This window comes from Mytilus galloprovincialis, chromosome 1 (genome assembly GCF_965363235.1).
Source record: "Mytilus galloprovincialis chromosome 1, xbMytGall1.hap1.1, whole genome shotgun sequence".
Lineage (NCBI taxonomy): Eukaryota > Metazoa > Mollusca > Bivalvia > Mytilida > Mytilidae > Mytilus > Mytilus galloprovincialis.
Genome location: NC_134838.1, coordinates 122,823,561 through 122,839,523, shown reverse-complemented (window position 1 = coordinate 122,839,523; position 15,963 = coordinate 122,823,561). Strand labels below are relative to the sequence as shown.

At 31.8% G+C, this 15,963-nt stretch overlaps 1 protein-coding gene across 2 annotated transcripts in view; it reads left to right on the top strand.

The window, feature by feature from the left end:
• The first annotated feature begins 1,217 nt into the window (after positions 1–1,217).
• Positions 1,218–15,963, top strand: part of LOC143056464 (uncharacterized) — a 43,877-nt gene continuing 29,131 nt past the window's right edge. Inside the window, exons 1-9 of one of the 2 annotated variants that reach the window (XM_076229543.1) lie at positions 1,218–1,357; positions 4,870–4,976; positions 5,488–5,614; positions 6,737–6,818; positions 11,091–11,176; positions 11,846–11,961; positions 13,868–13,954; positions 14,325–14,478; positions 14,877–15,104. In XM_076229543.1, the coding sequence (XP_076085658.1) occupies positions 4,909–4,976; positions 5,488–5,614; positions 6,737–6,818; positions 11,091–11,176; positions 11,846–11,961; positions 13,868–13,954; positions 14,325–14,478; positions 14,877–15,104 (948 nt within the window). In that variant the 5' untranslated portion in view covers positions 1,218–1,357; positions 4,870–4,908. Of the gene's footprint in view, positions 1,358–1,577; positions 1,713–4,869; positions 4,977–5,487; positions 5,615–6,736; positions 6,819–11,090; positions 11,177–11,845; positions 11,962–13,867; positions 13,955–14,324; positions 14,479–14,876; positions 15,105–15,963 lie in introns of those variants that run through there. The other variant, XM_076229551.1, reaches the window with a different exon arrangement.

Sequence of the window (15,963 nt, the reverse complement as noted above, 5' to 3'; positions counted from 1 at the left end):
CCGTCTCAATCACTGGTATGTTACAATAACTTGTCTGTCACAATTATTGGTATGTCACAATTACTGGTCTGTCACAATCACTGGTCAGTCACCATTACTGGTCTGTCACAATCGCTGGTCTGCAACAATTACAGGACCGTCACAATAACTGGTATGTTACAGTCACTGAACTATCACAATTATTGGTATCTCACAGGTACTGAACTGTCACAATTACTGAATTATCAAACTTACTGGTCTGTAACATTTACGTGACTGTCACAATCACAAGTCACTAGCAATTACTTGTCTGCAACAATTACTGGACAGTCATCACATGTGTGTCTTTATTACTGAACTGTTATAAATAATTACAAGTCTGTCACAATTACTGGTCTATAATAATAACCTGTCTGTCCCCATCAATGTTCTTTTACTTTGTAAGTAATCACAACAACAAAAAGCATTTCAAATAGGAAAGAAAAATAGAAAAAATCACTACAGTATGGTTATTTATAATAATAACTGTAACACAAAAAATAGAATAGGAGGTGGTCTCGTGTCTTAAACACACGTGAATGTATCCTGCAACCTTTTAATTGGTTTTCAACAAAGATACTCAACAGAAAACAGGCTATTTTGACCCGGTAATGTTCATTGTTGTTTGCACAGTTTTTTTAATTAACGTCTGGTGTCGGAGGTTGGTATGGTTTGATGTACTGTCCAGTATTTCGGGTAAATCGGGTTGTCTTTTTTGGTATTTGTATTAGCTAGAAATGGAAATAGCGATCGAACATGATGTCGCCGTATCGTATCTTTTGTTCATTGATTGCCCTATATATTGTATTCTGTTAGTGTTGCATTCCTTTTGTAATCTAGTAATTTTGTTAAGAACTTGATCACATGAGTTTAAAAAAAACCAGCAGCCACAGACTTAACTATGTGAATTCCATTTTTGCTTTATCATGCACATTGGTCTTTTGATGTTGTCTCTAGAAACTTCAGTCTTACACTGAATTTATACATTTTGCTTTGAGACCAAAATAAATACTGTCAAAAAATTATTAAAACAAAACTTCATTTTCAGATTATGAAAGGGTCTTCGGAACACCCAGAAAGCATGATTTTGCATCATTTGTTCTATAGCTTCTTGGGCCTTCAGTGCCAGTGGCTCCAAAACCCTTCAAAAAGCGCGGGGAAAACTAATTTATTGTTAGAGTTATCTCCCTCCGTCGAATTCTTCAGGAATGACATATTTTGTAAACATACAAGACGTCTGATCTTCATATGAATTTGCATACTTTTACCTGGAAAATATGTAAAGTTTATACCAAAAGAATACAAGATACTATGCCAGACTTTAAACTTGTAACGAAAGGTAACACAATTGCTTATTTTATGGTCATTATATTACAACGAAGAGTAAAAAAAATAACATCCGTAAAAACAAAAAAAAACGTAAACAAAGCCTTTGAACCTGAACAACACCAAAGAATTTATGGTGCAATCGATTAAAGTGATGTCATTTATAAACTTGAAAATAATGTCTATTCTAGAAAATATGATTTATTTTTGGAATTATGACGTGTCTTCCTCATAACTTGTCAAATGAAAGTAGAATTGATTCTGTATATGAAATTGTCACAGGGACACAACATTCACAATGGTCATAAAGTTTCACTGTGGATTTTAACACATTACACACATTACCTTCCTAAGCAAAATAATAGATTGTAAGTTGTATTTATATCTTTCAATTGTTCTCTTTTTGAATGACCTTCACTGGCTTCAGTTTAAATTTGTTACATAATCAAAAACATTTTGTGAAAGGTGCCAAGTAGCAAGCAAGGAATAAAACATTTTTCAGTTTTGGTATTCAGCTGAATATTGTCTCTGAGTGACCTTAGATCTGCTTCAAATAATCTTCTGACATCAAGCAACAATCACTTTTTAAATGTGACGTAAATTTTCCAAGTTTTACGGGAACATGTGTAATATTACATATTGGTGGACAAATTTGCACACAAGTATATATACGTCTATTGTCTACTTATTCTATATAAAGAAACTTATCGCAGAAGTGGAATCTGTTTCTAAAAGATCGATATTAACGGTTTTGGATTGTTTGCTTTTCCCTGGATTAACAACTATAATTGGAGAAAAATATGAGACCAATTTGAACTGCCTCTATGGATAATTTCATATTCCTGCATTAAATACTTTCTATTGGCATGGATAGATGGCTGTTTAACATCTAGCATGTCTAGTGTGGCCACAGTTGCCATGTGGTCTATCTAGTTGTACTGCTGTAATAAGTTAATAACTAGCCAGTCAGCACTGAGGTTGTGGGTTTTAACCATGCTGGTGCATGTGCACTCAACTCCAATCTTAATTGACTAGGATTGTCAGTTTTCCAATTGAAGTTCCGTAGTTTTCTTCAGGTAGTCAGACTTCCTCCACTAATAAAAACTGGCTGCCACAAAACAACCCAAAAGTAGCACTTAATAAGTGGTGTTAAAACACCAACTATCGATCAATCAATTTAACATCATCATCTAGTGGCACTGAAATTAAATGTGTCCTGTACTTGTTTACATCCTACATGTCCTAGCTTGTCCTTTGGTTGATTGAATTCTTATCAATGTGTTTTGTGTTTTTTACTTCCTTGTCTTTTGCTGGATTTCTTGTAGTCAACGTGTTCTGTTTTGCTTACATCCTTTGTCTTTAATGGATAGATGTCTTATCAATGTGTCCTGTCTTGTTTACATCCTTTGTATTTGGTGGAGAGATGTCTTGTAGTCAATGTGTCCTATACTTGTTTGCCTCCTAGTCCCTTAACCTTTGGTGAGTAGATGCCTTATCAGTGTGTTTTTGGGATACGATTGCTTTCAAGCAATCTGTAGACTTATACCGGTGGCTCAGAGCATTCCCCTCACGTCAATCGTTTTATTCTAAACATTAAAGAACATCTCAGATTCTTATGATTGGCTTGCTTTAAAAGGTAAAAACAAACAAAGGTATTGAACTTCAACAACTTTCCTATAATGTTCTTTTCATAATCTTCATGTTTGATAATTCCCTTGACTTATATGCGTGTTTTAAACAACACGGAAAATCAGAATTAAGCAGTATTTATAATATTTAGTATTTTTATAAATTTAGAAACACGTCAGAGGGAATTCCCAGTTTTGATAAAATGCGAGAGTTCTCTGAATTCCGATAAATCTATTTCCGTCATTTAAGAACTGAAGTGGAGTTTTTCTTATATGTTACCGTTATGAAACTGATATTTGAGATTGTACTTCCATAAAGAAACAGAGAACCATCTAGGTCGTTTAATAAACATTTAATATACGTTCTTGCTCCAGGGTTTGTTTTGGAAATTATGCGCATGCGTATAGTTTTCTTGACTTCAAGGGGTTTTAGATTGAATGGTTGCTGTGGATTCTCCACTCAATTAATTAATTTATAACTCATGGGATCTTTTCTATGTATTTCTACTATTGAAGGTTATTGTTGTTGCATAATTTTAAATCATATGCATCATTTAAATTAAAATAAATGTTGTCCTCATCGTAGAACACCCCTTCAGACGAAATGGAGTCTTCCATATTATCGTTTCGAGTTGTCTCCCTTCCGGAAGTAACTTCCGTGAATTCTAAATCAAAACAACACGTCGTGTATTAGCTCGTTCTGTCAATAAACGTCGTATTAAAAACGATCGCATTTTAAACCGATAAAAGTGTACGGAAAGGAGTCATGATCACTGACCCAAAGGAAATTAAATATTTAAAGAGTTAAGAATGGGGTTCCTCCTAGAATTAATGTAGGAAAATAGGTGATAAGATACGAAGTGAAATACCTTCTCTCAGTCTGAGCACATCGAAGAGAGAAGCGAGAGAAGCTTTACTGTGATAGTCGACTTTGGTATATTTTTACCCCCTTATTGATAGGATTTCAAACTCCTGTGGTCTGAGCACAGGCAATTGTTTCTATCCATTGGAAGACCCACTATCAACGTATATTTACGAGTATATATATATTTTTTAGTACAAAAATAAAACATAGGCCTGATTACATTGTTCATACACTTTTATCTGTGATTGGCTATTTTGTAACAATTTTAAACGTACAGTTGAATTAGTTTTGAAAATAATATTATCCAGCTACATGTATACATGTACATGTGACAATGAAACAACGGCAATCGTATCCCTCAGAGCAATCTGCTCTTTGATTCTTTCTACTTCCTTGGTCTTTTGTGGATAGATGTCTTGTAGTCAAGGTGTCCTGTATTTGTTAACATCCGTTTTCTTTGTTATGTGGTGGATAGATATCTTGTTGTGAATGTGTGCTTTTTTTTTTTTTTATAACATCCTTGTCAACCATACCCCATTATCATGATTGTCAATGCCTTGCTTTATTTATTTATGTATTGTAAATTGAGAAGTTGTTGCATGCATTTATTATTGCAATTTTGTTATTTTAGACAAAAATGCAATTTGAATGTTCACGATATTGTGAAAAATTCTTTTTAATTCAAATAAAGAATTTCAAAATGCAAGTTAAAATTATTGCGATTATAACCCTGTCGCATTTTTCGATGATTTCTGAATTTACAGTATTTAACTTGGTTTTGCAACTTGTTGTTCTGTTTAGATATATAGCTAGAGTTTTTAACATTTTTTTTAACATACTGAAGATCATGAAGATGTTGGTATTATTTCCATTGAGAAAGCACACATTTGTATATATATTTTATGTTATAACATTTAATGTTACATTGTAAGGATGATAAAAGTTCCAAAAATGTATTACACAATACACACACACTTACACATTTAATATGAATCTAGTTTCAAATTTGATTATAAGTTTTGGATATTTTAGGAGAATTACATCTGAAGTATTGAGAAATAAAAAACAACCATGTTGTATGTGTTCCATGTCGACACAGGGACTATGATGACATTTGACATGAAGCTGGCAATGGAAAGGTATGTCTAGATACAGAAAATCATGAACAAAAAAAATTGGGAATGACTTAAGTTAGATAGAAAAAATCCATATTATTTGTTGAAATTGTTTTGTGTTTAAATACATGTCAATACAATCATTAAAAATAAGGATTTATTGTATTTTATAAGCAAGTATTTGCACTTATGTAGAATGTGTACATGCATGCTTGTGTCAGTTCTTGAAAAAAAGTATATAAATAAACATAAAATAAAAGTGTGTACATGTAAATAAAACACAACTGAATAACTAGAGCCATATTAAACTTTTGAAACATAGCTTCATTTGTTTTAAATGATGTCACTTTAATTTAGTTTCCTTAATGCATGTATTGTTAAGATAAATAAAATAAACTTTGGATGATACTATATAACTTTTGAATGATTGTCACAAAGAAATTTGATTTGGATGGAGTGAAATGGAATATAATTTAATTTCATGAGTTAGATTGAAAAGCCAAAGTGATTTCAATATTAAAGATCATTATTTCAGTGTGGCAAACTTGCAGCATGCAATTGCCAGAGAATATCCCATTCCAGAGGAAAAGCAAGTGTTGTTAATAAGTGGAGGAGAGAGTTTAGATCCTGTTTTTACGGTTGGAAAATATCATGCTGGAACAGTAAGTTTCTACCTTTAAAATAGAAGTCACATAAAAATTATATGTTATGTGTTCATACGCGTAGTTAATGATTCAGTAATCTGTAAATTATTCTTTTTTTTAAATCAAAAGTTTTCCTTATTAGATTTGATAAATATTTCATGACTTTTATAATGGTAAAGGTTCAGTGCACATAGGGAGATCCAGGGGGGGTCTGAGGCGGTGAAAATTTGGTTGATTATATAGGGAATCACTGAAGCATGATGGGAGTGACCCCCCTCAGGTCAGTCAGTGGGCCCACAGGCCCCCTTATGAAAAGTTCTGGATCCGCCACTGGTGCAAATTATATTGTTACTGTTGGTACCATTTTTTTATGCCCCACCTATGATAGTAGAAGGGCATTATGTTTTCTGGTCCGTACGTCCATCCGTTCGTCTGTGCATCCGTTCGTCCGTATTCAGGTTAAAGTCTTTGGTCAAGGTAGTTTTTGATGAAGTTGAAGTCCAATCAACTTTAAACTTAGTACACATGTTCCCCATGATATGATCTTTCTAATTTTAGTGCCAAATTAAAGTTTTGACCCCAATTTCATGGTCCACTGAACATAGAAAATGATAGTGCGAGTGGGGCATCCGTGTACTATGGACACATTCTTGTTTATTAGATCAGTTTGTGGTTTAATTAAGTGATAGTCAACGATGTATATCATTTTTTGTAAGAATGTATATACATGTAGATCTTCCATCAAAAGTCTGTCGTCTGTCTGGTCTTCATTAAATGCTTTATTAGTTTTACAAACTACATTTGTAGTCAGTTAAAAGCAATTATGTATCTCATAGTTACGTAATATAATTCAGTGACACATCAAGTCAAAGGCATTATGACGAGCATTTTCCTGTCTTTGACATGGTTCAAATTTTACATTTGAACTATTTTTCTTTTTAGTTTTAACTATTAAACATGTATCTATGTATTTTGATACATTTACTTTACAATAAAAATAAAGTACTTTTTGTACAGTTCTGTTTTATGTTGATTGCTCATCATTGCTGTAATATTAAACTGTTTTAACTATACAGAAGGCAACAAGAAATGAAAAAAAAAGTATATAGTTACACAATGGCAATGTATTATTTATTTCAGGATACAAATCCCATTTTTCTGTTCAGTAAGACAACAATAGAATCACTGCATCCTCCATCACCTAGTGTACACTATGGGTCAGGTATGAAAACTACTATAGTTTGACAGTACTGTGGATTCAGTATTATTTGTTGGATATCAATTGTTTGTGGATTTCATGGGTACAAGTGAAACATGTAAATTAAATTTAACAAAAAAAAAACATTTCTATAGGCTTATATGCAGACCAAAAAACCTGAAATTGAATATTCAGAAACATGTAAGTTTTCCCTAAACAATGAAAATTTGTTCTGATGAAAATAAATGACTCCACAGTATGCCAGTAAACAAGTTTGTTCTTTACACTGACTGTTCACCAGTATAAACTATTTGGTTCCCAATTGGGATCTATGATAATTTCTAATTCATACATACATGTAAATTTTAAAAGTACTAAATCCCACTATAATGTATATGTATATATACATCCAAAATATGTAACCTAGAAAGTTATACCACAAGTTCATTGAGAAAAAAGGTCTTTGATGTAAGCAGGATTTTTGTTATTAGAATAACGAATTATTTCTTAAACACTTAAATGTACATGTATTTTTATACGACCTCAAAAATTGAAAAATTTTTGGTCATATATTGGTATCACGTTGGTGTTGTCGTCAGTCGTCCAAAGACATTTGGTTTTCACACTCTAACTTTAGTAAAAGTAAATAGAAATCTATGAAATTAAAACACAAGGTTTATAACCATAAAAGGAAGGTTGGGATTGATTTTGGGAGTTTTATTCCCAACAGTTTAGGAATTAGGGGCCAAAAACAGGTCCCAAATAAGCATTTTTCTTGGTTTTTGCACAATAACTTTAGTATAAGTTAATAGAAATCTATGAAATTTTAACACAAGGTTTATGACCACAAAAGGAAGGTTAGGATTGATTTTGGGAGTATTGTCACAACCAATTAGGGGCCAAAAGGGTCCAAAATTAAACTTTGTTTGATTTCATCAAAAAATGAATTATTGGGGTTCTTTGATATGCCAAATCTAACCTGGTATTCAGATTCTTAATTTTTATACGACCGCAAAAATTTTAATTTTTTGGTCGTATATTGCTATCACGTTGGCGTCGTCGTCGTCGTCGTCATCGTCGTCCGAATACTTTTACTTTTCGCACTCTAACTTTAGTAAAAGTGAATAGAAATCAATGAAATTTTAACACAAGGTTTATGACCACAAAAGGAAGGTTGGGATTGATTTGGGGAGTTTTGGTCCCAACATTTTAGGAATTAGGGACCAAAAAGGGCCCAAATAAGCATTTTCTTGGTTTTCGCACTATAACTATAGTTTAAGTGAATAGAAATCTATGAAATTATGACACAAGGTTTATGACCACAAAAGGAAGGTTGGGATTGATTTTGGGAGTTTTGGTTCCAACAGTTTAGGAATTAAGGGCCAAAAAGGGGCCCAAATAAGCATTATTCTTGGTTTTCGCACAATAACTTTAGTATAAGTGAATAGAAATCAATGAAATTTTAACACAAGGTTTATGACCACAAAAGGAAGGTTGGGATTGATTTTTGGAGTTGAGGTCACAACAGTTTATGAATTAGGGGCCAAAAAGGGGCCCAAATAAGCATTATTTTTGGTTTTTGCACCATAACTTTAGTATAAGTAAATAGAAATCTATGAAATTTAAACACAAGGTTTATGACCATAAAAGGAAGGTTGGGTTTGATTTTGGGAGTTTTGGTCCCAACAGTTTAGGAATAAGGGGTCCAAAGGGTCCAAAACTGAACTTTGTGTGATTTCATCAAAAATTGAATAATTGGGGTTCTTTGATATTCCGAATCTAACTATGTATGTAGATTCTTAATTTTTGGTCCCATTTTCAAATTGGTCTACATTAAGGTCCAAAGGGTCCAAAATTAAACTTAGTTTGATTTTAACAAAAATTGAATCCTTGGGGTTCTTTGATATGCTGAATTTAAAAATGTACTTAGATTTTTAATTATTGGCCTAGTTTTCAAGTTGGTCCAAATGGGGGTCCAAAATTAAAGTTTGTTTGATTTCAACAAAAATTGAATAAATGGGTTCTTTGATATGCCAAATCTAACTGTGTATGTAGATTCTTAATTTTTGGACCAGTTTTCAAATTGGTCTACATTAAGGTCCAAAGGGTCCAAAATTAAACTAAGTTTGATTTTAACAAAAATTAAATTCTTGGGCTTATTTGATATGCTTTATCTAAATATGTACTTTGATTTTTGATTATGGGCCCAGTTTTCAAGTTGGTCCAAATCAGGATTCCATATCAAGTATTGTGCAATAGCAAGAAATTTTCAATTGCACAGTATTGCACAATAGCAAGAAATATCTAATTGCACAATATTGTGCAATAGCAATTAATTTTCAATTGGAGTTATCTTTCTTTGTATAGAATAGTAGTTGATAATATATGTTGGAAATTTGCCAGACATGACTATGATGTCATTTTCTATTTTTATTTGCCAATAACTTTATGTAAATAACTTCATTGGAAATTTGCCAATATAAAATGTTGCTGATGAAGCTTTTTTTCCTTATCTTATCTAAAATGTTTTTAGATAATGTATGTTGGACATTTGCCAGACATGACTATGATGTCATTTTCTATTTTTATTTGCCAATAACTTTATGTAAATAACTTCATTGGAAATTTGCCAATATAAAATGTTGCTGATGAAGTTTTTTTTATTGTTTTATACAATAAACAATGTATATTCACTTTTACTACCAACCAATCTTTACCATTCAGTGATAACAAGCACTTTATTTTACATTTTAATATTTTATGATGTATTTAAAAGAGTAGTTATTGTTGCAAACTCCATTAGAAATTTGAATTGATATCAGTTTTGGAAAAAGGGAAACGGGGATGTGAAAAAAAAGGGGGGGGGGGTTTAAATTTTTCTCATTTCAGATTTCATAAATAAAAAGAAAATTTCTTCAAACATTTTTTTGAGAGGATTAATATTCAACAGCATAGTGAATTGCTCAAAGGCAAAAAAAAAACTTTTAAGTTCATTAGACCACATTCATTCTGTGTCAGAAACCTATGCTGTGTCAACTATTTAATTTTAGATTTAAAAAGTTTGAAGAAGAAATCTTTAATTGATTTGTAAAATCTTGACATTTGTTTTGTGTAAAAAAAACCCATGTAATGTCAAAAATTTGATCACAATCCAAATTCAGAGCTGTATCACGCTTGAATGTTTTGTCCATACTTGCCCCAACTGTTCAGGGTTCGACCTCTGCGGTCGTATAAAGCTGCGCCCTGCTGAGCACCTGGTTGGTCCTGTTTTCAAATTGGTCTACATTAAGGTCCAAAGGGTCCAAAATTAAACTAAGCTTGATTTTAACAAAAATTGAATTCTTGGGGTTCTTTGATATGCTGAATCTAAACATGTACTTAGATTTTTGATTATGGGCCCAGTTTTTTAAAGTTGGTCCAAATCGAGGTCCAAAATTATTATGCAATAGCAAGAAATTTTCAATTGCACTGTATTGTGCAATAGCAAGAAATTTTCAATTGCACAGTATTGCACAATAGCAAGAAATCTTCAATTGCACAGTATTGTGCAATAGCAAGAAATCTTCAATTGCACAGCATTGCACAATAGCAAGAAATATCTAATTGCACAATATTGCGCAATAGCAAGAAATTTTCAATTGCACAGTTTTTATGAAATATTCTTTGAAAATTGGAGTTATCTTTCTTTGTCCAGAATAGCAGTTGAATCAACTTAAATCATTGTTTTATACAATATACAATGTATATTCACTTTTACTACCAACTAATAAATTAAAACAATCTTTACCATTCAGTGATTACAAGCACTTTTTTTACATTTTGATATTTAATGATGTATTTAAATGAGTAGTTATTGTTTCAAACTCCATTAGAAATTTGAATTGAGATCAGTTTTGGAATAAGGGAAAGGGGGATGTGAAAAAAAAAATTGGGGAGGGGGGGTTCAATTTTTCTCATTTCAGATTTCATAAATAAAAAGAAAATGTTTTCAAACATTTTTTTTAGAGGATTAATATTCAACGGCATAGTGAATTGCTCAAAGGCAAACATTTTTTTTTAGTTCATCAGACCACATTCATTCTGTGTCAGAAACCTATGCTGTGTCAACTATTTAATCACAATCCAAATTTAGAGCTGAATCAAGCTTCAATGTTATGTCCATACTTGCCTCAACCATTCAGGGTTCAACCTCTGCGGTCGTATAAATCTGCACCCTGCAGAGCATCTGGTTTTGTGTGTTATAATCTTACTCAATTTGCTATATCAATAAGTTTGAACCGGGTTTTTTTTTTATAGATGTAGATATACAGAGTCAAGTAGAAGGATCTCTTCTGATGCCCCCAGCATATGGAACAGTTGTTTCCAGAGCACAGTTATCTTTGGTAAGGCCCCAAAAATGGTTTCTGTTCTTTAACTAAAATTTGCTTCAACCAAATGATATAAAACTTAAACATAATGCTTATTACCACAAAACACAGATCCAGTTTGAAATTTGGTAGCATCACTTTACTGTTCATGAGTTATACATGTACCACTTTATATATATGAAAATTGCTGAATTTTCGTTTCTGTTTTCTAGCATTAGTGTTTGCCTGAACCAAATGTTATAATACTTATACACAATGCTAGTTACTTTTAAACACAGATCAAGTCACTTTTACGATTAATACATTGACTCATTCATAAAAACAAGCAGGGGCATCTGTGGCTTATAGAGACATTCTCCACTTATTTATATTTGAGATGCATTATTCGTTGAAGACACAGTGTTTGGCTTTTGTTTTTGATAAAACAATTTAAATTTTTTGTCCAGATTGAAAAAAAGGTTTTGACATTTATTGCCTTGATTTTTTGGTATGCAGTTGTATCATGTATCAAGTTTTTTAAAGTTTAAAGAACATTGAAATTAATCAAGCAATCAATAGTTGACCCTTTGTACAACTGCACATTTGATATGGACAGCAATTATATTGCCTATTAATGCATTAGTTACTATACATGAATTAGATAAGTAAATAGTTTCAGTATGTAAAATTATCTCTTTATCACAGCAAATACATGAAGTAGATCATGAAGAATTGAAAGCCTGTGAACAGCTTGTTCATGATCAACATCTTCAGCAGCAAGGCTGGGCAGCAGTGGTGGCTAATTTAGAGGACATCACAAGGTCAGTGTTTATATCAGAGATTGTCAATTTATCTGCATGCATCAATTTTCAAGTACAGGATCAATAATATGAGTTAATCTAGCTAACATTTCAAGGTCATATATATATATTATATCCCTCATACACAATTGTGAAATGTAGTTTTGTTTCATTTCATTTTCATTCTCATTTCATGCCTATTTTACAGACGAGGACAGAGGTGCAGTGTTACTAATGTTGAAGAAAAAATCTTAGAAATTTGATTCTCTGTCGGTTTTGTTTGCATTTGATTGACCTAGAATCACAAACATATCATTGAAATAAAAAGAAGAAAAAATTGCTCCTTAATTTTTGTTTAAATATCAGATATGGTATATTATTCAGTGTTTAGTGTATTTGAATGATACGACACTATCGAAAAAACAATCGTAATTCAATTATACTGACCTCTTGATCTGATAAATCAGAAACCATGCTCTTTTACTTTTGCTTTTATAATCTGAAACTAAAAGCTAAACAAAAGACGTTCAAAGTTATGTTTTATTTTTCATTGTATACATGCTAGTAGAAAGCTATTACTCACGTAAAACTATGTAGATTTATAAAAAGTTTGCCAAAGAAATCGCCTGGTTTTATTGCTAATAATATAATACAGGGGAGAACCTTAGTACCACTGTTGTAACATTGTTGTTAACAATTATTAGGGAAATAAAGTATCTGAAGTTGAAAAAAAAAATAATAATAATGTAGAAGATACATCGAAGTAATTATAAATTTCTTATATATAGATTGGAATGTTTTTATTTCAGTGCGACATAGATCAGAAATATTTACTGTGTCATACAATAAATACTTATAAATAGATGGGAATGTTTTTATTTCAGTGCTTTACAACATAGATCAGAAATATTTACTGAGTCGTACAATGAAATCTATATAGATGGGAATGTTTTTATTTCAGTGCTCTGCGACATAAATCAGAAATATTTACTGAATCCTACAATGAATACTTATATATAGATTGGTATGTGTTTATTTCAGTGCTCTGCGACATAAATCAGAAATATTTACTGAGTCGTACAATGAATACTTATATATAGATTGGTATGTGTTTATTTCAGTGCTCTGCGACATAAGGTAGCACAATACAAAGATTTTTTTACTTCCAATCTCTAACCTTTGAAATGCTGTAACTTTCTTATGAATGCATAGAAAATAATAAAAGAGGTATATATAGATAGATAAAAGATTAATCTTTTAAATAAATGCAATATTTTTATTATGCAATCATTATGTAATCAATTATTATGTAATTAGTGGCAAAATCTGGGTAAGTTCACTTGAATGAATTTAGCTCTATCACCTCTTTAACTATACAGAAAATTTTAACAGAATCTTAATCAACACATCATGGGCTTCAAAAGGGTGTCTCAGATTGTCTCTATGGTGTTCCATTCTCTCATAAATCTCTAATTAGTGTAAACATCCTAACCACATAAAAGAAGATAATGTTCAATTAGGTGTCAAATTTGTTCTATACATTCTTTCTGAAATCTGAGACACCCTTTTGTAGATAATGGCCATAGGAACAACATATATTAAAATCAACCCTCTAGGGATACCTATGCAGAAGCTAATTTCATTTGAAAGAGGAAATTTGGTGAAAAATATTTTAGACACAAATAAGATTATAATTGGTTACATAATTGTTGCATAATACTAACATTGCATTTATTTGAAAGTGTAATCTGTTAGCTATCCAAAACTACCAATTTTATAAATTTTCAAGCATTATTAAGAAAGTTACAGCATTTTAAAACTTAGGGTTGGAGTTATAAAATCTTTGTATTGTGCTACCTTAAATCAGAAATATTTACTGAGTCGTACAATGAATACTTATATATAGATTGGTATGTTTTTATTTCAGTGCTCTGCGACATAGATCAGAAATATTTACTGAGTCGTACAATGAATACTTAGAACCAAGAGATGATTACTTGAAAGTTCTGTCAAGGTAAGTGATTCCCAAAATGCATTCTGTTGAAGCCTTCAAATAATGTTTGCCATCAGTAATGTTACAGTAAGGATTGTCTTACTGTTGATATCACTAGTTTATCTCACCAATATTCTCGCAATTGTTAGAAACTCGTTTCAATGATATAGCATTACAACTGAACTAAGAAAAGGCATAATTGTCTACTATAAAATAGGAACACTCCTCATACCTTTAAACTGAGATACCAGTTGTACAGAAAATAAGAACAAACATAGTTCAAATAATAATGACACCTTGAAAGGATATTTTCTTTTTTCTTTGATGCCTTCCTGCAGAGATGCCAGTTTTGGTTCTACAAAATAATATAATGGTATGTTTTCTATTTAAGTGTGGAACACTCCCTGCAGCTCTTGGCAAAGATACCAGTTCTACCTTGCCTTATAACACAATCTTCAACTGAGCTTTATGACAAATCTTCATCCACCTCATCATCTGGTTCATCAACATCAAGTAAAAGTCTTTTTGATTGGATCAGTTCTCAGGTTAGTGGGGTCAAATTTCAGATCAGTGTAAGTTTTTTTTGTTGGATTATTTATCATGAACGTATTGCAGAACATTTATATTAGATCAGTTGTCAAATATAAATTATAGAACTGGTATTAACCATTTCATTTTTGACCAGTTCTTAGTGATTATGATATAGCTATTGTACTTTCGGTATTGTTTTCCACTAGAATTATTACACCTCCTACAATGAGAAAAAAAATACATTTTGGTACAAAAAATAAACTTGAATTCAAAAATGCAAATTCTTAGTATACATATGGGTATTGATATTGAACACAAGTTAAAAAACGAACATTGATACCAACATAAGGGAAATACCATTGACAAAAAAGATTTACATTTCTTGGAAACACCATACTATTTCATATTTCAGGACCCATCACATAGTCTTCATGATATGGTTGTTAAGTGTATTAAAGCAACAGAACAATTAGATGATCGAGTCCTGAATACACTAACCAAAGAAGTCCAAGAAATGTTCACACAAGTAGACAATCCTAGCATGAAAGAAGTGAAAGGTATTGAGGACCGATTGTATGGCCTGGACCAAATATTGAGTTCTGGGAAGAGGGTTGTTCAGGAACAAGGTGATATGGCTCAGGTTAGTATAAGATATAGATGACTGGGACTAAGTGAAATAAATAAGCTGTTTGTCTCAGATTTGTAGAGTCTGTACTGTGGTCATGACAATAATTAAGTTTTAGGAAAAGGTCTATGCATAATAAGGTCTTATAGAACGATTATTAGCTCACCTTTCCTAAAAGGAAATGTGAGCTTTTGCCATCACTTGGCGTCCGTCGTCGTCCGTCCGTCGTCAAATTATTTGATTTTTTTCCTGAGATATGACATATGTATAGAAGAATATATACCTGTAGTAGAAATGACTGAAAATAATATAAACATGATAATGGTGACACCACTAAAAGCCTATACAATGTCATTTGTATTAAAGTATATGTTATATTCCATGCGTAGTGTGGATTTTTGTATTTGAACATATATGGTATGTTAAAATTAGTATGCCAATGTTATTTTTGTTAATAAAAGGTAAAAGGTTTAAAATTGTAAGGATAATATTGACATTAATACTGTACAGGTGATTTAAAATTTATTTTTATGTCCCACCTACTGTAGCAGAGGGGCATTATGTTTTCTGGTCTGTGCGTCCGTTCGTTCATCTGTCCTTCCGTCGGTTCGTCTGTCTGTCCCGCTTCAGGTTAAAGTTTTTGGTCAAGGTAGTTTTTGATGAAGTTGAAATCCAATCAACTTGAAACTTAGTACACATATGCCCTATGATATGATCTTTCTAATTTAAATGCCAAATTAGAGTTTGACTCCAATTTCACAGTTCACTATCATAGAAAATGATAGTGCAAATTTCAGGTTAAAGTTTTTAGTCAAGGTAGTTTTTGATGAAGTAGAAGTCCAATCAACTTGAAAATTAGTTTACATGTTCCCTA